The sequence below is a fragment of the Anabrus simplex genome, chromosome 1 (genome assembly GCF_040414725.1).
Source record: "Anabrus simplex isolate iqAnaSimp1 chromosome 1, ASM4041472v1, whole genome shotgun sequence".
Classification (NCBI taxonomy): Eukaryota; Metazoa; Arthropoda; class Insecta; order Orthoptera; family Tettigoniidae; genus Anabrus; species Anabrus simplex.
Window position 1 is genome coordinate 1,241,353,935 of NC_090265.1, and position 13,735 is coordinate 1,241,367,669.

The 13,735-nt window shown below is 36.3% G+C and overlaps 2 protein-coding genes across 2 annotated transcripts in view; one reads left to right on the forward strand and one right to left on the reverse strand.

Annotated features, from left to right (window-relative positions):
• Positions 1–13,735, forward strand: part of LOC136858235 (synaptic vesicle glycoprotein 2A) — a 263,056-nt gene that overhangs the window by 243,807 nt on the left and 5,514 nt on the right. The gene's annotated exons all lie outside the window — the stretch shown is intronic.
• Positions 8–13,735, reverse strand: part of LOC136858234 (arylsulfatase B) — a 94,672-nt gene continuing 80,944 nt past the window's right edge. Inside the window, exon 8 of the mRNA XM_067137633.2 lies at positions 8–3,979. Within this exon, the coding sequence (XP_066993734.2) occupies positions 3,471–3,979 (509 nt within the window). The 3' untranslated portion in view covers positions 8–3,470. The remainder of the gene's footprint in view (positions 3,980–13,735) is intronic.

A 13,735-nucleotide genomic window follows, 5' to 3' on the forward strand; every position in this document is an offset into this window, starting at 1 on the left:
AATAAGATTACATTATATAGTATTGAATAGGTTGAAACTTTATATTTTAATTGAGATATTACAGTCAGTACAGACCTTGAAATATGAACTTCATTTCTTGTAAGATCAAGATTTGTTAGAAGGAAGAGAGGCACAAAGTGGTACACCAGCTAATTCTTTTTTATTTTAACAAGAATCCTCAATATAGCAATGTATAATGCTTATCCAGTAGAACCTTGATGCATCGTTCCTGAAAATGTAATTTTCCTGTATTCATCATTCAATTTATTCAGCCCCAAAAATGTTCCATATAAACCAATGTTAAATTTCCCCGCATTTATCATTCCTCGAACTATTGTTTTATCACATCGATCACCAAAATAATATATTGTTCTCGGCCACAATTTTTCCACATTGATCGATTGCTTGTAAGAAAAATATACACAAAAGCTTTTTTGTATTTAAAGCAACAACTCAATACTCTAACATAGAACAGTGACAACCTGTTATGCGGGATTGTGTGAGCAATTCAGAGTTGCAACTCTTGAGCAAGGATCTTGTAGGCTGAATAGGCTGAAGTGCAGTGCACTGGTTATTCACACTCAACCACACTACGAGCCTCCTGGCTCCAACGTTTCTGCCTCTCTCCTGGAGGCTCCTGGTTTAATTCCTGGCCAGGTCTGGGCCTTTTTCTGTACAATTTGCTTTACATCGCTCTGACAGAAATAGGTCTTATGGAGATGATGGAATAGGAAGGGGCTAGAATCAGGAAGGACAGGAAGGAAGAACTATTGCCTACCATGTGGTGTAGGGGTAGCGTGCCTGCCTCCTACCCAGAGGTCCCGGGTTTGATTCCTGGCCAGGTCAGGGATTTTTACCTGGACCTGAGGGCTGGTTTGAGGTCCACTCAGTCTACATAATTAGAATTGAGTAGCTATCTGATGGTGAGATAGCAGCCCAGTCCAGAAAGCCAAGAATAACGGCCGAGAGCCCTTCAAGGGCTGTAGTGCCATGGGGTTGGAGGGGGGGGGGGGTGAGATTAGGTGAAGCATTATCTGACCCTTTAATCATTAAGAGGGGAATTACTCAAGGCAGTATTATTGGACCTCTATATATTTTCTTATATATACATACAGGATATGAGTGAAAAACTGGAACCAGAGATGAGGCATTTTGCAAATGATATTATACTGTATAGAGTAATAAATAAGTTACAAGATTGTGATCGACTGAAAAAAAGACCTCAACAATGTTGTGTGATGGACAACAGACAACGATATGATGGTAATCGGTTGAAAATTCAGGTTGTGAGTTCACAAAGATTAAATGTCCTCTCAGTTTTAATTGCTGCATTTATGGGGTGAATGTTCTTCATGGAGATCACTGTAAATACCCAGGTGTTAATATAAGGAACGATCTTCATTCAGGTAACCACATAAACAAGAGTGTAAATAAAGGATACAGATCTCTCTCTGCATATGGTCATGAGGTATTTAGTGGTCATAGTAAGGATGTAAAGGAGAGGGCATGTAAGTCTCTGGTAAGACCATAATTTGGGTATGGATCCAGTGTATGGAATCCTCACCAGGATTTCTTGATTCGAGAATTGAAAAAAGTCCAAAGAAAAGCAGCTCGATTTGTTCTGGGTAATTTTAGACAAAAGAATAGCATTACAAAAATGTTGCTAAGTTTGGGCAGGGAAGACTTGGGAGAAAGGAGATGAGCTGCTTGACTAAGTGATATGTTCTGAGCTGTCAGTGGAGAGATGGCAGAGAATGCTATTAGTAGACAAATAAGTTTGATTGGTGTTTTTAAAAGTAGGGAAGATCAAACAATATGAAGATAAAGTTAGAATTCCAGAAGACAATTTGGAGCAAATATTTGTTTATAGGAAGAGGGGTAAGGGATTGGAATAATTTACCACAGGAGATGTTCGATAAATTTCCAAATTCTTTGAAATTCTTTATGAAAAGACAAGGTAAACAACAGGTAGGGAATCTGCCATCTGGGTGACTGCCCTAAATGCAAGTCAATGGTGACTAAATGATGGATTGATTTCCCAACTTACCAAGGTTGGCACTAGGTGTGAATTCGGCCCAGTCTAAGGCTGGATACACTTCCTAGTGCCACCCCTATGGCGGGTAACGAGGTATTCACTATTGTGTGATACTGTAGTGGTTGGTAGTATGATGTTTTGTATGTAGGTGAAGAGAAGTGTGTTAAATACAAAAACACAAACACAAAAAACCAGTCCCTGAGGTGGAAGGATTGATCATATGAAGTTAATATACTTGTCCTGGCTGGGATTCAAAGCTGGGGCCTTCTGAACTGAAGGCTAGAATGCTGATCATTCAGCCAAGGAGCCAGACAAGAAACTGATATAATGCGTGGTATTTATTGGCAGACTGCAAATAAATCACCTATTTTGTATAACCTATATAGTTTTCACATGTCCATATTATTTCTATGTAAATAAAATTTAGCTTTAAATATGACAGTATGGCCATTGCCCTGGTCTAGTGCAAATTTTCAACTAAATTCAATACAAATGCATTATTCTGATATAAGTTGATTAGGAAAGACAGACTAACTCACAAGTAACCTTCATATTTAAATTATCTTAACTCCAACATTATGTTTAAATTTAGATATAGACGTTAGAATCAATTTCCTGTCATAATATCTTGAAATTCATCAATATTCTCATGGAAAAAAAAAAGTTCCTCAAAATGAGCACTTAGATACACTAATGTGCTCTTCCAACACAAGTTTATTGAGAATTCATCTACGGTATATGTAATGCACATATAAAGAGTTATTCATGAACTTGTCCATGTACATCTTCAAATGTGCTTGTTGAAACAAAGGGATTGAATGCTATGTACTTCTGTATTTAATCAGTGTGAAGACACTTTCTAGATTATAAAGAAGGAATCTTCTACTATTCTAGATTCATTACTTCTATTCCAAGAGATCAATTCTTTCTCAAATCATCATTACAACCAGTCATAAAGACTGTAAACTCAATTTCAGTCTGTACCTACACATTGCTGTGGGCTTGCTGGTCAATAGACCCAATCAAATCTGTCTCATTTGGAAACAAATTTCCCTTTCACTCCTTGTGGAGGTAATGGACAGATGTGAAATCAAAAATCATCTCACTTTTCTTTCACACAAACTTGGAAACTATTGTTAAAACTATTAAGAGTCTTAACTCTCTAGACAACTGATTAAGTTAAAAGTTCAATGCTACAAAATAAACAAAATAAATAAAACAAGCTAACATAAATATTTTTGTATGTGTAATCACATCTTCATATCTAAATACTTAAGATTGAGGTCTTTCATTATCTAATTACTTTCTGTTGAGATAATGAACTGGTTTACTACTTGTAAGTCTGACTGAAGACAATTATTTTCAGTCCTTGTATTCTGTAATCCTCTCTGATCACATCATACTTAAGTATTATTTAGGAACAATTTGAAACACTTCATTGATAATGCAAATAGGCATGGGATCGTTTTGAGTAATATGTTGCTGTATTGCAGTACTCAAACTGGTCATCCCATTGACAGTCAATCCATGGGCTCCACGTATAATTCCAACGAGCTGGATCAGCTCCTTCAAGATCTTCTGGTTGATTTATCTGTTCTTGAAAGTCTTTAGCAAATCGTACTATCTCACGCCTAAGTTGGTCTGCAATGAGAGGGTAGCGATTGGACACATCTTTATGTTCGCATGGATCAGACTGTAAATCGAACAAACAAGATTGCCCTGGTCTAGGCCAGCAATTGGAGGAAGACGTGCCTATACACTTCACTGTAGCTTGTTTCCTCAGGAAGGAGATGGCACGAACAGGTGTTACCTTACGTCCCTGAACTGCAGCAATAGCTTGCCCAGCAGAGCTCTTCACCACAGCAACTGGGTCATATGGGGGAACCTCCGGTGCATCTCCACTGTCTCCAAAGAAATCGTCCATGGTACCATTGCTCACAGTACCTGAAACAATATCAGATGTACACAGGCACAGAACAATGTGAATTAACAGGGTAATATTGTGAGAAAAGTGAAGTGGGTTTGCTATTGATGTATTACTTTTTCCATTGTTGGATGCGCTGGTGTACAGTTGGCTGATGAATGTGCTCCGTTTTATTCTAGTGATAAAGTAGTAAATACCTATTAGAATGTCATTATATTTGTGTGTGTGTGTGTGTGTGTGTGTGTGCGCGCGTGTGTATGTGTGATCTATTTAGTTCAATAAATGTTGGTGTTTTAGTGTTTGTTTGTAGAAATCAAGATTAGTGATATTAATTTAAATCTTACATTGAGAAGTTCTGGTGGTGTTCGGTAGATTATGTATTGTAGTTTTTGTAGCTTAGGTTTGAATATATAAAGTATAGTGACTAGCAAGATACCTGTGCTTTGCCACGTTTTTAATCTGAAAGCAATTATTCAAAGTTTTACATTTTTAAGAGTCTACTGTCAACTGAGCCTGTAAAATACACCTCAATTCATACGTCAAATGGTTTTGGGGGAATGATTATTTATTTTATAATCTAATACTCATTCAAACCCCATATGGAAGAATTTGGAGTTTTAAACCCTATCTTATTTAACAACTAGGATGTAAAAGCGACCAACCTGTAATATTTTGATTTTGTATGTCGAACAGTAATGGTGAAATAAATACATTTTTAAGGGGTGAATGTTTTAAAATATTCATTAACATCAATCAATCATTCACTACTGATCTGCATTTAGGGCAGTTGCCCAGGTAGCAGATTCCCTATCTGTTGTTTTCCTAGCCTTTTCTTAAATGATCGCAAAGAAATTGGAAAATTATTGAACATCTCCCTTGGTAAGTTATTCCAATCCCTAACTCCCCTTCCTATAAATGAATATTTGCCCCAGTTTTTCCTCTTGAATTCCAACTTTATCTTCATATTGTGATCTTTCCTACTTTTATAAACGCCACTCAAACTTATTCGTCTACTAATGTCATTCCATGCCATCTCTCCGCTGACAGCTTGGAGCATACCACTTAGTCAAGCACCTCGTCTTCTTTCTCCCAATTCTTCCCAGCCCAAACTTTGCAACATTTTTTAAACGCTACTCTTTTGTCGGAAATCACCCAGAACAAATCGAGCTGCTTTTCTTTGGATTTTTTCCAGTTCTTGAATCAAGTAATCCTGGTGAGGGTCTCATACACTGGAACCATACTCTAATTGGGGTCTTACCAGAGACTTATATGCCCTCTCTTATACATCCTTAGTCATCATCATCATCATCATTTCCCTTTATCCTTAGTACAACCCCCAAATACCCTCATAACCATGTGCAGAGATCTGTACTCTTTATTAACAATCATATTTATGTGATTACCCCAATGAAGGTCTCTTCTTATATTAACACCTAGGTACTCACAATGATCCCCAAAAGGAACTTTCAACCCATCAACACAGTAATTAAAACTGAGAGGACTTTTCCTATTTATGAAACTCACAACCTGTCTTTTAACCCCGTTTATCATCATACCATTGCCCACCGTCCATCTCACAACACTATCGAGGTCACCCTGCAGCTGCTCACAATCTTGTAACTTATTTATTACTCTGTATAGAATAACATCATCTGCAAACAGCCTTATCTCTGATTCCACTTCTTTATACATATCATTGATATATATAAGAAAACATAAAGGTCCAATAATAGTGCCTTGAGGAATTCCCCTCTTAATTATTACAGGGTCAGATAAAGCTTCGCCTACTCTAATTCTCTGAGTTCTATTTTCTAGAAATATAGCCACCCATTCAGTCACTCTTTTTTCTAGTCAAATAGCACTCATTTTTGCCTGTAATCTTCCATGATCTACCCTATCAAATGCCTTAGATAGGTCAATTGCGATAACAGTCCATTTGACCTCCTGAATCAAGGATATCTGCTATACTGTATCTTGCTGGAATCCTACAAGCTGAGCTTCAGTGGAATAACCTTTCCTAAACCCAAACTGCCTTCTGTCAAACCTGTTATTAATTTTGCAAACATGTCTAATACTGTATAATCAGAGAGAATGCTTTCCCAAAGCTTACAAGCAATGCATGTCAAACTGACTGGCCTGTAATTTTCAGCTTTATGTCTATCACCCTTTCCTTTATACACAGGGGCTACTATAGCAACTCTCCATTCATTTGGTATAGCTCCTTAAACCAAACAATCAAATAAGTATTTCAGATATGGTACTATATCCCAACCAATTGCCTTTAGTATAGCCCCAGGAAACTTATCAATTCAAACTGCTTGGACATCTTGGACATAGAAGACTACTCTTCATAAAAAAAATAAGTTTGTATCTGAAACTGTTTCAGAAGAATGGATATTGTGTTTTTGAAAGTCAACCACCATTTAAACCCCATAGGTGAGAAAGATTTTGAAGTATACAATATTTTACACCTAGGTCATAAATGAAGACCCTTCTCGTAAAATTACAACTTTCCACATCAAACAGTTTTGGAGGGATGAATAATTTTGTTTATGGTGCTAACCTCATTTAACACTTTAGGGTTGGAATGTTAAAAATTATTTTCTATTTCACACTTAGGATATAAAACATTACCGCTATTTGGAATAATGTCTTTGTACATTAAACCGCTTTGGAGGGAGTGATGAATATATTTGTTTATGAATCTTAACTCCCATTTAACTTTCTGAAAGTTTAAATTTGTTTCAAATCTTCTGTTACTTAATACCTAGGCTATAATTTGAAATTTTAACTTCATAATTCAAACGGTTTGAAATAAATGCATATTTTTATCATCATTCCTCACTCCCCTGTCAAGACCCTTTAGGAGTGTATTGTTTTAAGTAAACTTCTTATTTGTATCCTCATAAAAAGAATCCAACTCCTTTTACACACCCATTAAGTTTATCACCCCCTCCCCCCCAACACACACACAAAATCCATGTTTCTTTATTTTAAAAGGAGATTCCAAATACCAATTTTCTCGTCCATAACATCCTTCGTTCTTGAGATAAGTATCCTCATACAAAGAATTCAACACATTTTTCAATTCATTTACCCCCCTTAATTGTATTTTCCAGAAACAAAATAATATATGTTTCTTTATTTTTAAAGTAAATTCCAAATGCAAATGTTCATGTCTGTAAGATCTTCAGTTTTTGAGATGTAAGTAACCTCATAAAAAGAATTCAACACTTTCTTCACTTCTTCCCACCCACCCCACACCCTCAAGTGGATTTTTCAAAAACAAAACAAATACATGTTTCTTTATTTTTAAAGGAGATTCTAAATACAAATTTTCATGTCTGTAATATCTCCAGTTTTGAGGTATGAGTATCCTCATAAAAAAGAATTCAACCCCTTTTTACAACTCTCCTTAAGTGAATTTTCCCAAAAAAGTAAGTGTTTCTTTATTAAGGAGATTACAAATACCAATTTTCATGTCTGTAACATTTTCAATTTTGGAGATACCAGTATCCTACTAAAAATAATTCAACCACTTTCGCAGTCATTTTCACACCCTCCATTTTTTCCCCAAAACAGAAAAATATGTGTTACTTTATTTTTAAAAAGATTAAAAATACCAATTTTTGCATCTGTAATATGTTGAGTTTAAGAGATAAACTGTAGATATGCGCATTTTAAAAATTCTCCACTTTTAACAATTCCCCTTAAGTGGATTTTCAGAAAACAAATTGTGTGTGTTCCTTTGCTTGTACAGCAGATTCCAAATACCAATTCTTATGTTTGTAACATGATACGTTTTTGAGATATACTGCAGATATACTCATTTTACAAATTCACCCCTTTTGTCACTCCTGTTCATGCCCCCCTTAAGTAGATTTTCCAAAAAGCAAAAAATACGTGTTTATTTTTAAAGGAGATTCCAAATATCAATTTTCACGTCTAACATCCTTCATCCTTGAGATACATAAGTATTCTCATACAAAGAGTTCAACACATTTTTCAATTCATTTACACCCCCTCCCCTAAATGGATTTTCCAAAAACAAAAGAATATTTTTTCTTTGTAATTAAAGGAGATTCCAAATACAAATTTTCACATCTGTAACATATTACGCTAGATATACCCATTTTAAAATTTCAACCCCCTTTGTCACCCCCTTAAGTAGATTTTCCAAAAAAACAAAAAATACATGTTTCTTTCTTTAAAAGGAGATTCCAAATACCAATTTTTATGACTGTAACATCTTCAGTTTTTGAGATATATGTAGCCTCATAAAAGATATTCAGCCACTTTTTCACCTTTTTTCACCCCCTTAAGAGGGTTTTCCAAAAACAAAAGTATACACGTTTCTTCCTTTTTAAAGGAGATTACAAATACCTTTTCTCACATCTTTAAATGTCCAGCTCCATAGCTAAATTGTTAGCATGCTGGCCTTTGGTCACAGGGGCCCTGGGTTCGATTCCCGGCAGGGTCGGGAATTTTAACCTTAATTGGTTAATTTCACTGGCACAGGGGCTGGGTGTATGTGTCGTCTTCATATATCATCTCATCTTCATCATGACGCGCAGGTTGCCTATGGGCGTAAAATCAAAAGACCTGCATCTGGCTAGGCGAACTTGTCCTCGGACACTCCCGGCACTAAAAGCCATGTACCATTTCATTTTACATTTTTAAATGGTTAAGTTTTTGAGGTATGGAGACACTCATTTTAAAAATTCACCCCCCTTTTCACCCCCTTAGCGACAGAATATCAAAAAATCCTCCCTTAGCGAGCACCTACATTATAATTTAAACAAATCCCGAAAATTTCATTTATGTCCAGTAGTTTTGGCTCAGCGATGATGAATCAGTTAGTCAGTCAGTCAGTCAGTCAGTCAGTCAGTCAGGATATGTTATTTTATATATATATATTTTTGGGTTACTGTAGTCATGTCCTAGTTCATGAATCATGGGCAATGGCTGAGTGGCCTAGTAAGTGGTCCTGAGAGTCGGAATACCAGTTGCTGTGGAATGGGGGTGGGCATCTTGGACATATTCTGAATCATGGCCCTCCTTGTGCTCAGACGGCTAGGACTACGCAATCCACCGTAGTCCCTAACCCTTCAGAGGAGAGATCCTCACTTACTATGTATAAGCAAGGGTAGCATCTTGCTTCACAGACTTTTTCATCTAACATGCTCAGAACATTTTAAACAAGCCTCGGACCTATGGGAGCAATGGAGTCCCACCTCCATTTGACAGGCGAGGGACTCCTTGGAAACAACAAGGCAAACAAAATGGAAATCGATGGGGATCAATATTAATGGGGCTTATGGAAGAAAGAAAGTAGAACTGGCTGAGTCAGCCAAGAGGATGCATCTGGATGTGTTAGGAGTTAATGATACTCAGGTAAGGGAAAGTAAAAAGTAAGAGATAGGAGATTGTACGGTATACTTGGCAGGTGTTAAAAAGGTAAGGGCAGAGTGTGGGGTAGGACTGTTCATCAAGAATACTATTGCACACAACATAGTTTCTGTTAGGCACGTAAGTGAGCGAATGACGTGGGGTAGATTTGGCAGTTGGAGGAATTAAAATGAGAATTGTCTCAGTGTATTCACCGTGTGAGGGTGCAGATAAGGATGAAGTTGACAAGTTTCATGAAGCATTGAGTGACATCATAGTCAGTGTTAATTGGTGATTTCAATCCAAGAGTTGAAAATGGAACTGAAGGATACGAAAGGGTAACTGGTACATGTGGGGAAGATATGGAATCTGACAGGAATGGGAAATATTTGTTGGACTTCTGTGCTAAGCAGTTGCAAATACATTCTTCAAGCATAAGGCTATTCACTGCTACACATGGGAGGTTAGGGGCACCACATTCATAATAGGTTATATCATAACCGACTTTGAGTTCAGGAAATCTGTCAGGAATGCGAGGGTATTCCAGTGATTTTTTGATGATACAGACCTCTGTCTGATATGTAGTGAACTAAGTATCTCTAGGCCTAGGATAGAGAAAGTAAATTTGTCTGTGGATGGATAAGGGTAGAAAATCTCCAAAACAAGGAAATAAGACAGAAGTACATGGATATGATTAACGACAAGTTCCAAACAGTGGACAGTAAGCAGCTTCAGGATATAGAAAGAGAATGGGTGGCATACAGGAATGCGGTAGTTGAAACAGCAAAGGAATGTCTAGGATCAACTATGTGTAAGGATAGGGAAAAGTGAACATCATGGTGGAATGATAAAGTGACAGCAGCTTATAAACGTAAAAAGAAGGCATATCAGAAATGGCCCCAAACAAGGACTAATGCAGACAGGGAATTGTATGTAGAGGAAAGAAACAGAGTGAAACAAACAGTTGTTGAATCCAAGAAGAAGTCGTGGGAAGATTTTGGTAATAACATGGAAAGGCTAGGTCAAGCAGCAGGGAAACCTTTCTGGACAGTAAAAAAGAATCTTGGGAAGGGAGGGAAAAAGGAAATGAATAGTGTTTTGTGTAAATCAGGTGAACTCATAATACATCCCAAGGAATCACTGGAGAGGTGGACAGAATATTTTGAAAGTCTTCTCAACGTAAAAGTGTATCTTCCTTATGATGTCGCAAACAACCAAACTCATTGGGGAGGAGGACAAAGATGGTGAAATTACGCTTGAGGAAGTGGAAAGCATGGTAAATAAACTCTCTTGGCATAAAGCAGCAGGAATAGATGAAATGGTGAAGTATAGTAGGAAGGCAGGGATAAAATGGCTTCATAGAGTAATAAGATTAACATGGAGTGTTAGTGAGGTACCTTCAGATTGGACAAAAGCAGCAATTGCACCTATCTATAAGCAAGGGAACAGTAAAGTTGCAACAACTATCAAGGTATCTCATTAATCAGTATACCGGGCAAAGTGTTCACTGGCATCTTGGAAGGGACATTGCGATCAGTGGTTGAGAAGAAGTTGGATGAAAATCAGTGTGGTTTTAGACCACAGAGGGGCTGTCAGGATCAGATTTTCAGTATGCGGCAGGTAATTGAAAAATGCTACAAGAGAAATGGACAGTTATGTTTATGTTTTGTAGATCTACAGAAAGCATATGGCAGAGTACCGAGGGAAAAGATGTTTGCCGTACTGCGGGATTATGGGATTAAGGGCAAATTATCAAAATCAATCAAAGGTATTTATGTTGATAATTGGGCTGCAGTGAGAATTGACAGTAGAATGAGTTCTTGGTTCAAGGTAATTACAGGGGTTAGACAAAGCTGTAATCTTTCACCTTTGTTGTTCATAGTTTAGATGGATCATCTGGTGAAAGGTATTAAGTGTCAGGGAGGAAATCAGTTAGGCGAAAATGTAGTATGCAATTTGGCATATGTTGATGGCTTGATCTTAATGGCAGGGTGTGCTAAAAGCCTGCAGTCTAATATCTTGGAACTTGAAAATAAGTGCAATGAGTATAGTATGAAAATTAGCCTTTCTGAGACTAAATTGGTGCCAGTAGGTAAAAAATCAAAAAGAATGAATATCAGATTGGGAATATAAAGCTGGAACAAGTAGATAATTTCAACTACAATATTTAGAATGTGTTTTCTCCCAGGATGGTAGTATGGTAAGTGATACTGAATCAAGGTGCTGTAAAGGTAATGCAGTGAGTTCTTAGTTGCGATTAACAGTATTCTGTAAGAAGGAAGTCAGCTCCCGGATGAAACTATCTTTACATCGGTCTGTTTTCAGACCAACTTTGCTTTACAGGAGTGTAATCTGCATGGACTTAGGATATCTTATTCATAAGCTAGAAATAACAGGCATGAAAGTAGCAAGAATGATTGCTAGTACAAACAGGTGGGAACAATGGCAGGAGGGTGCTTGGAATGAGGGAATAAAGGCTAGGTTATGAATGAACTCAATGGATGAAGCTGTACGCATAAACCAGCTTTGGTGGTGGGGTCATGTAAGGTAAATGGAGGAGGTTAGGTTATCTAGGAAAATAATGGATAGAGGGAGACTAAATGGCGATGGTTAGATTCAGAAGTATAGAACTCAATGAGGTCGCAGAACTAGTTACAAAGGGAGGATTTTGGCAGCGATTAGTAAAGCTTGCAGACTAAACACTAAAAGGTATAACAGTTTCTAATGAAGATGTATGCATGTATGTAGATTTTTGACAGGATACTTAAAGACATTCATATATATACAGTACTAGATAATTTTGCATAGCACTTTCATTGCACCTATCATGAAGGAAACAATTTCTTTAAATAATTTTAATTTAATATCAGAAGCTTTGTAAATTCAGTGAAAGAAAATAGAGACTTCAAGAGAACATAAGATATTTTGCTGTCAAGGTAATGATTAATGAATGGTCTTTCATTGTTGGTGATAATTGCTGCTCGTCGAATTCAAATATTCCTCTATTGACATACAGTCCAGCAAATCAGCTGAATCGTATAATTCTGCATTTTCAGTTCAAGTCTCAGGGATAGTTTTGAGAAAAGTTATTGGGTCACTGTTTTAGAAATCTCCCCCTGTATTTACATTCATTTCAGCATCCACTGTATCTCCATTCCTCTTTGTTAGAACATGTTCCAATTTTCTTTCAAATTTCAGATTTCTCAAGATTCTTGTGAAATCTTGTAAGGTCTTGAATTTGACACAAATTTGATCATGTGCAAGAGGATTTAGGACACATCTATGTGCAGTTAAAAATTGTAGCGTAGTTATTTTATTATATAGTACCTTGCCTGCTCTATTCTTGCATTATCTGTGTGTAATTCTTTTAATATTTCAGCATTTAATTAAACAGTAATTTTCATTTCTATTGGAGCATAGTAGGGTAAAAAGGTCATAATAATTATGATAATCAGTCTACATACTTAGTTTTGTTGTCTATTCCTTGTGTTTCAATTGCAATCTTCATTTTGGCTTATGCGTAGTAATAACCGATTGTAATTAGGATATGCCTAAGCGCAGTTTAGAATAATTGTAGTGTAGTTATTTTATTAGAAACTAGCATGCTTATTTTATAATTTGGAAATATTTTTGTAGTAGGGGAAAAATCTCCCTTAGAAATTTAGCTCTTAATAGAATTCTGTTGTTGTAATTAGGATAAGTTTAACTGCAGTTTAAAATTGTAGCATTATTATTAGACAGCTTCCTGCTTACATTTTCTGTTTGAAATAATAATAATAATAATAATAATAATAATAATAATAATAATAATAATAATAATAATAATAATAATAATAAATAACAACAACCTGTATATACCTATATGTATTTAGTGTAGCTACATAGTACCGGTATCTTAATCCTAGTATTTCATAATTAGGATATATCTTAGGAGTGTTAACTGCCTCTCCAAATTTGGCATAGCTAAACTAGGGTATATTCTCCCAGATTGCACATAAACAAAGGTTGTAGTATGTGTTTTCCACTGAACTTTAAGATAAATGTGCAAACTGCCAAATAAATTTAAGCTGCACTTTTATTCAGCTGTCGTAGTACAGGCCCTAAATAGAATAATAATGTAGTGTAGTTATTTTACCAGTTGATTTCCTCTTTGCATTATTGTCATGAAATCTTTGTGTAGTATACATTATATCCTTCAAGGGGTATATAGGAAGTGTATTTTAATATGCTACAATGTGGTACAGCTGTCAATGTCTTGTTATAATTCAGAAGGACAAACATCAATGTTTTCTGTTTTGTTTCATGTTGCACACATGGTGAGTATATGCAAATGCATACAGTGGTGACATAACACAGTCAATAAAGAGACTAAGAAGGAGGTGCAGACT